Source organism: Grammomys surdaster, unplaced genomic scaffold (genome assembly GCF_004785775.1).
Source record: "Grammomys surdaster isolate TR1022 unplaced genomic scaffold, NIH_TR_1.0 348, whole genome shotgun sequence".
Classification (NCBI taxonomy): Eukaryota; Metazoa; Chordata; class Mammalia; order Rodentia; family Muridae; genus Grammomys; species Grammomys surdaster.
The window spans coordinates 449,320-462,399 of record NW_021604767.1 but is presented as its reverse complement, the minus strand read 5'-3'; the positions used below and the strand labels follow the sequence as shown (position 1 = coordinate 462,399).

The following is a 13,080-nucleotide window of genomic DNA, read 5'->3' as shown; positions in this document are numbered from 1 at the left end:
TGACTTCTTTCTTTCTTGACATGAGTGAAAAGCAAAGCCATGGCTTCAGCTTAAGGGCAGTAAAGAGGAGTTGGCAGCCAAGGCCAGTGTTGTACAGAGTCTGATGGAGGCGAGCCAAACTCCTCCCACTTGGTCACCCTGGTGTTGGGGTGTGGTTTGGCACTAGCTTTTACCTGGTGCTTGGCACTGTTAGAAGTGTAAGTTCATTAGTTTGGACTGACAGTCGTAATACGATGTTCAAAGCCAAGAGGGTTTGCCTATAGCAGGATAAGGAAACTGTGTACCTTCTGTGGCTTGGTCAGCTTACCTGGGCTTGAAGGTGTGTGTGTGTTTATATTTGTGCATATTTGTGTATATGTTTACACGTGTGTATATATTTGTGTGTGTGTTTGTACATAGGTATATGTCTGTACATGTATCTCTGTTTATATTTATATATTTATGCATTCTTGTGTATGTGTATGTGTATGTGTATGTGTGAGATATGTGTGTGATATGCTGGGTATGTTTCTTCCACGGAGGATTGGTATCTGAATCTTTCCTTCTTTCTCCCTCTCTGCTATGCCGCATGTGTTTCAGCTGTTTTGCTCTTTATTCTCTTTCCACTTCTTTCCCTGCTGATGAGAAGAGACCTAGGCTGCCGGCCAGTTGCTGTGGGGCTATAATAGAGCTAGTGGTATGCACCAAATTTGATTACAGCTGTCTCAACACCAGACTGAATAAGAGTGTGCATACCCTGGACAGATAATTGTGATGGAAGTGGCCTATTGATTTCACAGGAGCTAAGAACGAGGCCCCTGTGTAACCTATCAGAAGAACAGATCTGTGAGGAACAGGCTCCCACAGTCCTGAGGAGTTTTGGGAAAGAGCCTGCCATGAGAGGTTTGTAGGAGTGCCTTCAGATAAACTTGGTGAACTGATGGTGGCTTCTTATTTTCCATATTCTCAGGGGCTAGGGGTAGCCCTAGCACTTTGCTCAGAGTGTGCTCCATGCACGTCTCATCTGTCCTGCAGGGAAGCTGGTCTGGAGGCTAAATGGACACTGTGTGGCTTCTTTGCTTTTGAGCTTTGATGATGTTTCCATTTAGCTCAGTGAGATTGTTTTAGAAAATTTCCCACAGTGGAAAGTTCTCTTGGACATATGAAAGTTCAATGGTCACTTTCAAAATCAACTGTGTGCCAAGAAATAACTAAAACAATGGATTACGTAGTACAGCCTTGGGACATGGAAAAATTTAAAAGATGGATGATTCATATTATTAATACAGGTTGTAAGACTTGAGGCCTTGCATTGGAAAACACAGAAAAGACGCCTTTCTTTTTTTGTTTATGATTTCTTTTTCTGGGTAAAAGAATTCTTTTTATTTTCTATGATGATGAATTTCCCTGCATACATTCTATGTCTGTGAAGGCCAGGAACTGGCCCTCTTGGAACTGGAGTTTAGTGGTTGTGAGCTGCTATTGGTTGGCAGTAACTGCACTAGGTTCCTCCACAAGGATAGTAAGGCCTCCTAACCACTGAGCCAGCTCTCCAGTTCCAAGTGTTATTTTTTTTAAGTTATAGCCTATCTTAGTTAGGGCTTTACTGCTGTGACGAGACACTATGACCAAGGCAAGTCTTATAAGGACAACATTTAATTGAGGCTGCTTACAGGTTCAGAGGGTCAGTCCATTACCATTAATGTGGGAGCATGACAGCGTCCAGGCAGACATGGCGCAGAAGGAGCTGAGAGTTCTACATCTTCATCCGAAGACTTCTAGGAGACTGGCTCCCGTGTGGTTAGGAGGAGGGTCTCATTGCCCAGCCCACAGTGGCATTTCTTCTAACAAGGCCACACCTACTCCAACAAGGCCATGTCTACTCCAACATGGCCACGCCTACTCCAACAAGGCCACGCCTCCTAATAGTGCCCTGGGCTAAGCATGATTGAAAACATTACATGGGCCGGTAGTACTTTCTTTGTTGTACTTTGTTTATATAGATTTTGTTCTATCTAGTTTTTATGAGAGAGGATTAAAAAAAAATAAAATCTATAGTAGAATGCTACATCCAGTGGCAACTGCTATCATCCTATATTAATTTGTTATTTGTTATTTATATTCATACTTACATGGTTTGAAAGAACAATCAGATCTTTGAATTATACTTTTTTTGAGTAGTCATTATATTCTCTCATATCAATACTTTTGATAGGGAAAGGTAATTTAAAGTTACTGTCTGCCTATGAACTTGGCTACCTTTAACATTTGTGTGACAGCTCAGTGGGTAAGGATGCTGGCTTCCAGGCCAAGCAACCAGAGTTCAAGACCTAGGACTCACTCCTGAATGTTTTCCTGTGACCCCCACAGGGATGACTTGGCATATGTCCCTCTCGAATAAATAAATGTTAAGAAGGACCTTTTTGAAGTTTTTTCTCCCTAAGAATATTTGTATATAATTACTTACCAAAGCCTGCAGTCATTTCATCTACTTCTGGTTAAAAAGACAAAACGTAGCAGGTGTGGAACCACACAGCCATGCCCGTAAACATGAAGGGATTCACTAGCAGCTTCCTGAAGCTGCGTCCTGCTGTAGACGGGTGCCTCACAGTCCTCTCTTCTCCTCGATGACGTGGTTCATGCTTCCGTTCTCCTTTGTTACTTGGACTGCGTAGCTCTGCCTATGGGAGCAGAGATGTTTTGGTTTACGATGAACAATGAATATGAGGGCCATCATGGAACTGCTGGTGAGAACGTTAAATGGTACAACCATCTTGGAAAAGCTCATGGTAGTTCTGTAGTACATACATAGCATCATATAATTCCTTTGTGAGTCTGCTCCTGGGATTTTTGTTGTCTCCAAGAGGAGTGAGAATGTGTCCATAGAAGTAATTTACATGTGGATATTTAGAGCTGAAAAATTCATAATAGTCTGAAGGTGGACCCAATCCAGTTGCCTGTGAACCGATGAAGGACGGGATGTGCCTTATCCATGCACATCCGTTCTACCACCAACGATGAGATGCTGATATACGCTACAATGCAGAGGCTTGAAAACATGCTGGGTTCAAGAAGCCAGACCCAATGCATCAAGTTCTGTTGATTTCATTTATAGGAAGTATATTGAACCAGTAAATCTCTGGAGACCAGAAGATGGTAGTAGCTGCCGGGGCTGGGTAAGGAAGTGTGTGAAAAATGACTGCCATCTGTAGGAGTGAAGGGAGGCCATATAATTGATGGTGGCGTGGTTGCACAGAGTCTGCAAACATACTGATATCCGTTGACTTGGGCACTGCATGTGGACTTATGATTTTATACTATGTGGATTATAGCAGTAAAATGGTTACTTATCCTGAGTTTTGACTAAGTGACATGATCTGAGCTATCCTGATTTTTTTACTGTCACATCCTGTCTTATTTATTTGGAAAATGAGGAGCAGAGGAGGTGTGTTTATTTTTTCCAGAGTCACAAGTCTATGGTCTTCAGAGCTAGACAGGTTTCTTTTAGTTGAAACTCCTATGAATCCTGGTAGGGTTACATATTCTGTTAAAATCTTTGTGCTAGGTACAGATTTTCTGTTTCAGAGAAGGGAAGGAAAGTATTAGATCAGTACTAAGGATGCAGATATGTTAGTATAAATGCTTTTTCTTCTTTCTTGCATGTATGTGGATAGCACATATGCAAAGACAAACATCTAAAATAGAAGTCTGGAAGATATGAGTCAAAATAGTGACCTCTCATAATTCTGTGTTGTTATTATTTTTTTCCACCATACCAGTTTCTTTCTCTTTTCCTTTGTGTTTTTTTGGGACAGGGTTTCTCTGTGTAGCCCTAGCTGTCCTGGAACTCACTCTGTAGACCAGGCTGGCCTCGAACTCACAGAGATACACCTGCCTCTGCCTCCCTTGTGCTGGGAGTAAAGGCATGCACTATCACTGAAACACTGTCGTGTGTATGCATAGTGTGTGTGTTTGTGTGTTGGCCCTTGCTGTCAGACACCATCAAACCAGAAAAGTTAGCATCTCCCTAGTTTATTTGGAACATTCAAAGGCCCTTAGCTGTGACTATTAAAACCAAAAGTACTTCAATAGTTCTTACTGACTGCAGAGTTTAACTTCCTGTCTGGTACTGAAAGGAGGTGGAGTTAGATTTAGTCAGATCCTCTTGTGGGAAAAATAAAAGGGACTTAAAAAAAAACCTAACAGGACATCCCAGTGTGCAGTTCGCAGGCGGCTTTTGTGTTGACTTCCTTCACGGTTTCCCTCATCTCAGCCGCTGTAGGTGATGAGCAGCCTGGCAGCCACCACATTTCGTTGGAAAAAGTGGAGGTTGGATTTGCCTGGGCAGGTGTCTCTCCAGGCTTGCAGGAGATCCCCAGGTAAGTCTGACAGTTGCCAGACCCCAGGTGGAAAGGGAGGCTTTTGAAAGAGGGTGTTCGAGCCTGCAGAGTCTGCCTTTCTCTTGCTAAGTCTGATTCCTAAGTCAGGGAGCTGCTGAAAGCTTATCTGTGACAGGCAGAGGTGGCCTGTTCCTCCAGATGTTGGGTCTTGTGGAGCCGGACAGAGGCCACACATCAGGGGCTTCTTTTCTTTGGACTGAAGCTGTTGAACGCTGTTGTGTCAAAGGTTTGCCACCTTCTTCAAGGCAAGAACTTGAACTCGATTCGTTTGTGTTTACTCCTGTTTCATTTTTATTTAATTTGGGTTGGTGTTTTGCCAGCACGTATGTCTGTGTGGATGTCAGATTCCCTGGAACTGGAGTTGCAGACAGGTGCGAGCTGCCATGTGGGGGCTAGGAATTGAACCAATGTTCTTAAACGCTGAGCTATTCTCCAGCCCCATAACTGTTTACTCTTAAAGAGAGAACTTTTCCTCTGTGGTAGGCTACTGATGTAGCCCAGGCTGGCCTTGAGCTCTGGACCTTCCAGCTCCACCTTTTGTGAACTGGATTTTTAATGTGTGGCATCTCATCTGATGCTGAGGTGTTGAATGGCAGACAACCTTTCTAGGAAGCCAGCATTTAAGGAAGTATGGGTTTGGGTCAGAGCTGAGAAGGAGCACAAGTAAGCACTGCACCGTGATGGATTGTGGGGGCGTCTGTTTACTCCGCTAGGGTGGGTGGTGGAAACTGGGGGCTTTTGCTTACTACAGGTTTGTCCTTGGAAATGCAGAGCATCCAGGCGGTTGGTGTCTTGACTTTTATCCTAATTAGAGTCTACTTCCAGAGTGATTTAGTTTTTCTGATTGTTACAGACATCCATGTATTCTCAAATGGATAAAAGAGTATGCTGGCTATTTGGTCTGTCTGAAAAAGAAAATGCAAAGGAAGTGTTTTGGTATGTTGTAAGTCAATACTTATCCTACAAAAACCAGAAACCAAACAAAAACGACAAACTACCAAAAAAATATTTGAAGAGTACTTAGCATTTTTTTTTAATAATTTTCTTCTTTGCACTTTTTCTCCCCCTTTCAATATTTTGCATAGCATAGAAACAGGACAATAAGTGTATCCCGTAAGCATGCTACTGAAATGAGAGGGCCAGCTTGTATTTTTCTTAGTGATTAGTTTTCTTGACCAAGGGCTCTGGGGTGTCCGTATGCTGCAATTATCCACATCACCGCCTCTGTCTTTGTTTTCTTACTGAGGAGCACTACACTCCAAACATATAATCATGGTACTTTTCAGGACTGTGACTAACACCCCCTGAACAGAGGTGGTCACAGAGGCACCATGACCTTTGTGAAATTCCTTTGGAGTCGGCGGACTTCTCTTTTCTCCTGCCCAAGATTTCAGCCTGCTCCTTGTCTTGCTGCAGAGGGTCTGGATCAGCTGCAGTGGTTGGAATCAGAAACCAACCAGAAGAAAATTATGGGCAGTAGTACACCAAGTTACTAGATGACAAGGTCAGATATTTTAAAACACTGTCTTGGTTGAGCTCTGCTCTGTTTAGGTAGTACTCCTTCCTTTGCTCTGGCTGCTATAAAGGCTTTGGGAAGATAGCATTTTAAAAAAGATAAAAATATTTCAGGGATGTCATTTTCATAAAAATAGAAAACTAATGTTTATCCGGTCCTGAATTCTGCAGGAGTTCAACATCTCTTAAATTATACTGGGTTTATTCTAGTTTTGTAATGCATGTTTCTTCAGTGATCTTGATAGAAATAAAGATAATCAAATGGTTAAAGTAGTGTTTTGATGGGACATGCGTTCACACAGGCATCTGTGAATGACCAGATGATGCACCTGAGGAACCTGGCTCAGGAACCAACTTTGGGAGAGCCTGATTAGTTTGCCATCCTTCTCACTCTCTTATTGGCTGATGAGACTCCGTGTCTAGGTTGGCATTTCCTTTTTAGATGGATGCATCGGAAGATTGGGAACTCCAGCTGTCCATTGTAGCCATCTGTGTCCTGAGACTAGTTCCAGGGGTTCTGATGTAGCTGAACTGAGACAATGACTTTGTAGCTTTGCGTAGCTCTCAGGAGTATCCTGGACGGAGCCTTGTGGATGGGCCTGTGGAGATGATGACTTCTGTGCCAACTGAACTGGCATCGCCATCCTAGATGGATAAGGAGAAGGCATTGTCTCCCCTGTACCCCGGGTCTCCACAGTGCTGTGGAGGGAGCAAGTGAATTCCTTGGTTAGGATCAGGCCGAGGCTTAGCTTCCCGTGTGTGCTGCTGTTCATTCAGGCAGGGTGTGGTGCACGATGCCGGGTTTGACAGTTGAGAGGGAGAAACTCAAGGACGAGATCTTAGGGAATGGGTGACTCACTGGAGTGTTCTAATGAAGCAAGGTGAATTGGGAGCTTTAGAATTAAGATTTTTCACTAGGAATATATTCTCTCTCTCTCTGTTACAGAAAGAGTGAATGAGAGAGAGAGAGAGAGAGAGAGAGAGAGAGAGAGAGAGAGAGAGAGAGAGAGAGAGAGAGAGAAGAAAGAGAGGAGGAGGAGGAAGAAGAAGAGGTGGAGGGTGGAGGGCGATTTGGAAACATTGCCAGGAGGTTCCCCTGTACTATAGTGGCTTCTTCTTCCTGCTTGGACTGTCAGCCTGCAAGTTTGATTCCCCTTGGATATTGAGGTCTTCTTTAATTTCTTTCATTCTTTCTTGTATTTAGTTAACATGTAGTCACTTGGTGGTTCAGTCTGTACCCTGGGAGGCGCTAAAATTGCCTGTATGGGGGTAAGGGCTAAAATCTGGTGCTGGGTAAGAGGCCTGGGCCATGGCTGTCTTGATGGTTCCTTGGGCTGTCAGATTTACCAGATGCTTCCTCCCATGAAGGAGCTCAGGCTTGAGAAGCAGAGCGCCTGTCTTGAGATGCTTCTGTAACTCTGCTGTAGAGAATGGAGTTGTTGGTTCTGAAGACCAGGCAGGCTGTCATTACAAAGGTACAAGAATGTGAATGTTTTGTGGAGAAGAAAGGCAGAGGGTGACCTGAGAATTGTCATCAAGATGATCCTTGAGCAATGGTTCTCAACCTGTGTGTCAAGACCCTTGGGGGATCAAAAGACCCTTTCTCAGGGGTTGCCTAAAACCATCGGAAAACACAGATGTTTACATGCTTAACAGCACAATTTCAGTTATTAAGGAGCAATGAAAATAACTTTATGGTTCAGGGTCACACCATGAACTGTATTAAAGGGTCACAGAATTAGGAAGGTTGAGAAGCCCTGCACTGGAGCCAGGCTGGGTGGCACAGGCCTTTAATCTCGGGACTCAAGAGGCAGAGGCAGAGATCAGTGGATCTCTGAGTTCCAGGGTAGCCTGAGCTAGATAGTAAGATCTTGTGTCAAGAAAAAGGAGAGACACTGATCTGTTGAGTCTTGGATCCCAGATACCCCTGCCATGAACTATGTGAATGACTGAATCTTGGAGACCTGTTGGTCTCTTCAACAGGATTCTTTGGGAGATGATATTTAGGATTCACATGTTTTAAGTACTGTGCAAAATACAGCACCGGAAAAATAGAAAGCATAAGTCGTGTAACCGGTAGTATCAATCAATTGATAATGGACTTGGATTGTTGGTCAGTGTCTAGGAATCAAACATCAAACACGGCACTCAAAGACATGTAAGCTACAGGTTCGAACCCAATCGTCTCCTGTGTATTTTTCCTCTTAGCACTTGAATGGCTGCTCGTGGACCTGGCCCTGGATCTGTTTTATGTTTTCCCATCTCTTCTCTGACCTGCGGTTAGAGGGCACCAGGTGCTTCCTGTTTCAATCATTAGCAAGTTCAGGACTTGTTGGAAAGTGACCTTAGGTACTATGTGGGAATTTGATAGGATCTGGGTCTAGCACCCCCCACCCCCTTCCTAGCTCAACACTTTGACCTTAATTTCAACAGTTCAGTGAACTGGTAACTCTTAAGTAGTTTTTTTCCCACTGCACTAGGACTTGCATTGTTTGGTGGAGGAAGATGAGTCATAGCCTAGTTCTGCCATTGTGTGAGGTGAGATTGTAGCCTAGAGCTGGAGAACACGGGTCAGGCCTTTTGTGTAGATCAGAGCAATCTCAATGGGGCGGGGTAGGTGGGGGCGACAGGACTGCGAGCCAGGATGGCTACACTGGTGAAATTACTCTAAAATTGGGAGGAACGTTTTATTTTAACAAACTCAATATTAACTTTTAAATAATGCGTTGAAAACATTCTTAAGGAGTCAGACCCCTTCAAACAAAAATCAATGCAGAATCAAAATGATACAGAACAGAAATTGTCCTCCCTCTTCTCCCTCCCCATAACCAGGGTTACTACCTTGTGTGTTCTGTGTGATCCTTTTGCTATGAATATAAAAATATAAAGCTTTAGATCTAAGTTCCCAAAAGTACAAGTTTTCTTTTTTATACCAAATGAAAATCTGGGTGTTAGTGGCATGCAATTAAATCAAAGCAAAGCAAAACCAAGCCACAAGCAAATAACGGAAGATTACAAATATCAGGACCTGCGTATCTTAGCATCCTGGGCTACTGTGAGAGCAATTGGGGTTTTATTATTGAACTGCCACCTCAGAGGGTGGGTGAGTGTTTGAATTTGTGAGTGTGTGTGTGTGTGTGTGTGTGTGTGTGTGTGCATGTGTGCGTGTGTCTCTCTGTGTATGTTAGAATGTGTCTTGGGACAAATCCTCCTATCATCTTTCCTACATTGGTGCCCATTTTCTTTTGTTGCTTGGATCCTGATTTTCAAACTCTTACCAATTCCAAAACCAATTCCTGTATAAAACGGGAGATTTTGAATGACTTGCTCTAATTTTGTTTGAGTTTTAAGATGGTTAACCTCTAACTTAAAAGATCCACATTATTTTGCTGATCTCTGAGATAGTCTTTGGACTCAGACGCCACATTTTTCCTCTCTTTTTGGCAGCTGTGGAGACAGCTGTCATTCTAAACCATGCTGAGACTAGTCATTATTTAGGCACCCTCAATATTTTATTACATTTTTCATATATTCGTAATTAATTTCACATGGATGGTAAACCAGAATTTTTTAAGGTCCACTTTCCATATATTGTGGAGCCTGTTACAGTTAAGACAAGGAGGCTGTGGATTAAAAGTTGAAATTAAATAGCAGTTCTGTTGACACTGAATGCAGTGAAGCCTGTGGCTGGAGGGAGGGCTCAGTGCTCAGGCTACTTGGTGCTCTGGCATAGGGCACCACATGGGGTGGCTCATAACTATTCATAACTCATTTTTTCTGAGACCCAGTGGCCTCTTCTGGCCTTCAAAGGCACCTGCACACTGATGTATGTGTGTTTACACACACTCACACACACATGTGCACTTAAAGTTCAATAAATTAGTGTCTTCAAGATGGAGCTGGTAAGGCTCATTTTGTTCTGTAAAGAGATGTGAAAATACACATTTCTTACCTAAGACAAACTGAGGGAAGGATTATAACAAATGATGACCACTTATAATAATGGAGTCTTTCAAGCTAATATAGAAAAAAATACGTGTGGGTATTAAAGGAAGATGAGACTTTCATTTAAATCTGACACAGTGCTTACCAACATGTACCATTTGCTGCTTTGTTCCTGTCCTTCAATGCAGACAGATCCCTTAGGAATTTTCCACGTCCAAGCACTGAGCCTGTAACTTTTGGCTGGGCGCATTTAACTGTAGATGCTCTGTATGGCAGTAGATACACAACCGTACAGGATGACGGCACATGGGCTGCAGTTGTTTGGGGGATGTGATCATGGTTTGGTGCCCAAAGTGGTTTTGCTGTTTTTAGAGTTCACTTTCATTTGCTCAGAAAGGATGTCCTTCTCCCTCCCCTTTCTGTTTGCTGGCAAGCAAGGAGGCTGGGCACCTAGTTGCCCCTCTAGCTCTCTGCTACATGACCTATTTGCTTTCTGGTGTCTTGTATAAAAAGCTTTATTTAGTCTGCAGAGAGGGTTATTTCTCCAATTAGAGGAGCACTGTCATTGTAGTCTAGAAGCATGATGGATGCCCAGTGAGTGCCATTGGTCCAGATACTATAGGAGGCTGACTCCAGGGTGCTAGGAAGAAAGACACCAAGCACAGATTCCTTCAGCTCCTTTTTTTTTTGCACATCATCAGTGAAACTACTGCCAGATAGCCATCTGCCTGAACCTCCACAAAGCAGGTCCTCTTACTGCTCCAGCTCTGACCCTTCTCTCTTGGTACAACAAGCTCCTTGTTGAGAACTTAGTGCCAAGGTTAGTCTCCCAGCTTCTGACCTGGCCTATTTTCTTGTTGAGTTCTGGACTGCATGCTTTCAGCTTCTGCTTGGTCAATGACACTAACCCTTTTTCTGGTGTTTGTCGCTGCTGGCTGGCTTTTCTGATCCTCTTCCTTTTGTGATAACTCAGAGAGACTCAGCCATGCTGGGTAGTGTATGCTAGTTCTCTGAGTTAGTTAAGATAGTTGTAAATATCAGCTGGTCGTGATGGTGGGTGTATACTTATAATGTCAGCACTTGGTAGGGGGAGGCAGGAGGATCGCTTCAGACTAGCCTGGTGGACATAGTGAGGTCTAGGCAAGCCAGGATTACATAATGAGACCTTGTTGAAAGCACGGAAGTGAGAAAGAAAAAAGTGTACTTATTATCTAACTCTGAGTCACTAGTGTATAACAGGAAAAGTATAGTCAGGGTGTGTTTGCATGCCCTGGCGGATAGCAGTTCTGTCCTGGGATCCTGGGATGAGAAGTTCCTAGCCTGTTGCTATGCTCTGGGAAACATGAAGGATTAGTTTCTAAGTTTTACTTTTTAAACTTTTACATATTTTCATCTGCTATCTTTCTTGAGTTGCGTTGCACATGGTCAAGAATTTGAAAAAAAGAAAGACAGAAATGATCTGATGAACCAGTATTGAGTGGCTGCTGTTTTTTTTTTTTTTTTTTTTGGTCTTAAGAGCGTTAGTGGAAGTGTGACAGTGTTTTAAATAATGTTTTTAAAAGGTAATATTTATTTTACTTATATGTATGTCTATTTTGGTATGAATGTTTGCCATGTGTGTACATGCCTGCAGAGGCCAGAAAAGGGTGCTGGATTCCTTCCATAGCTGAAGTTACAGGTAGTTATAAGCCTGATTTGGATGCTGGGAACTGAACTCAGGTCTTCTGGAAGAGCGGTAGGTGCTTTTGACCTTTGAGATATCTCTCCAGCCCTGGGTTAGACTGCTTTATCCTCAAGTCTTTGGGATCCCTTCTGGCGGGTTCTTGTTCTATGCTCAGTTCCCAGGCAACAGCTTTTGGGATAGCCCCTGTTCCAGTTGTTTGTGACCCACATGAAGATCAAGCTGCACTTCTGCTGCATATGTGTGGGAAGTTTTAAATAGTTTTTGTTGTATTGTTTTGTTTTGTAGCCCAGGGTCTCAGCATACACTTTGCAGACAGTGCACAGAGCTAACGATAAGCATTTGTCCTGAGTACGAAGTGCAGGCTTCATCAGTGATGTACGGTAGGGCCTCATCGAATGCTTGAGTGTTGGTTTTGAGGTCTAGATCAGTCCCGTGGAAAGTAGTGAGTGGGTGTGAGTGATACTGACATCAACATCCTGACAACACTGATGTGCCCACCAGCAGGCAGACTGCAGAGGACGTGAAAAAACCTGCAGTGCTAAGCACCCTGGTCAAGAGGTTCATGTTGCTGTTCAAGTAGGCTAAAACTGGAGAAATAATTAGCATGTGAAAAGGTTCTTCTGTGGAAATGGCTGTAAGTTAAAGGAAACAGGTTGATTTTTTTTCTGAGTTGGAACATGTGTTCAGCCTCAAAATACTGTTTTCACATTTTTTACCAAAATACCAACCCTCCCCTGACCTCCACCCTCTGTGCCCAACCCTGTTTTTAAGCCCCAGTGTGGCTCATCGGCTCTGCTGGTTTCCTTGACCTTCTGCTTCTGATCCTAAGGCTGAGATGACAGGTGTTCACCACAGTGAAAGTAACTTTTATTAACCGAATGTAATTGTTGACTGGTCTCCTAAACTTATGGCCTTAGTCTGCTAACCTAGGCCTAGTCCAGGAAGCTTCTAGCCTCCATAGAGTCTAATCTAGGCCTAGAATGTTTCCAGTCTCTGAGACTTACTGCTGAGTAGGCTCACCCTTTCTTGTTCTTTCTGAGCTCTGGCTGGCTGGTTCAGTTCAGCTGTTCTGGTTCAAACTCCTTTCTAAGCTGACCGATTGGCTTCTCTCATCTTCTCTTGAGTTCTTCTGCCTGGCCCCATACTAACTCTGGCAATGCATTCTAATCTCTGGCTCCTTCTCCTTCTCTGGCTTGTTCTCTGTCTTCACCTGTGTCTAGCTTGTTCTCTCTCTGCACCCTGTCTTTGTACAGCTGTCATGGTAAAACTGCCTCCTCCTTTCTCTTTTTCTGTGCTGCTCCCTCAAGTCTTGTCTCTTTCCTCTCTCTTCTTGTGAGACTTGGGCGTATGCTATTCTGTCAGATCTTTCTCTGATTCGTCACTTTGTCTGCCACTCAATTAGACATCACGAACATGGGTGCTTCCTTCTACAAACTAACTATACCATCATTGTTTGGGATTAAAGGTGCATGCTAATGGCAGAGCCACACCATAACTAGAAACAGTTTTTCTTCTTCTTCTTCTTCTTCTTCTTCTTCTTCTTCTTCTTCTTCTTCT

The 13,080-nt window shown here is 43.4% G+C and overlaps 1 protein-coding gene across 3 annotated transcripts in view; it reads left to right on the top strand.

The window, feature by feature from the left end:
• Positions 1–4,210: 4,210 nt before the first annotated feature.
• Utrn (utrophin) overlaps positions 4,211–13,080 on the top strand; it is a 429,847-nt gene continuing 420,977 nt past the window's right edge. For all 3 annotated transcript variants that reach the window (XM_028779235.1, XM_028779234.1, XM_028779233.1), the window contains exon 1: positions 4,211–4,358. In XM_028779235.1, the coding sequence (XP_028635068.1) occupies positions 4,265–4,358 (94 nt within the window). In that variant the 5' untranslated portion in view covers positions 4,211–4,264. The remainder of the gene's footprint in view (positions 4,359–13,080) is intronic.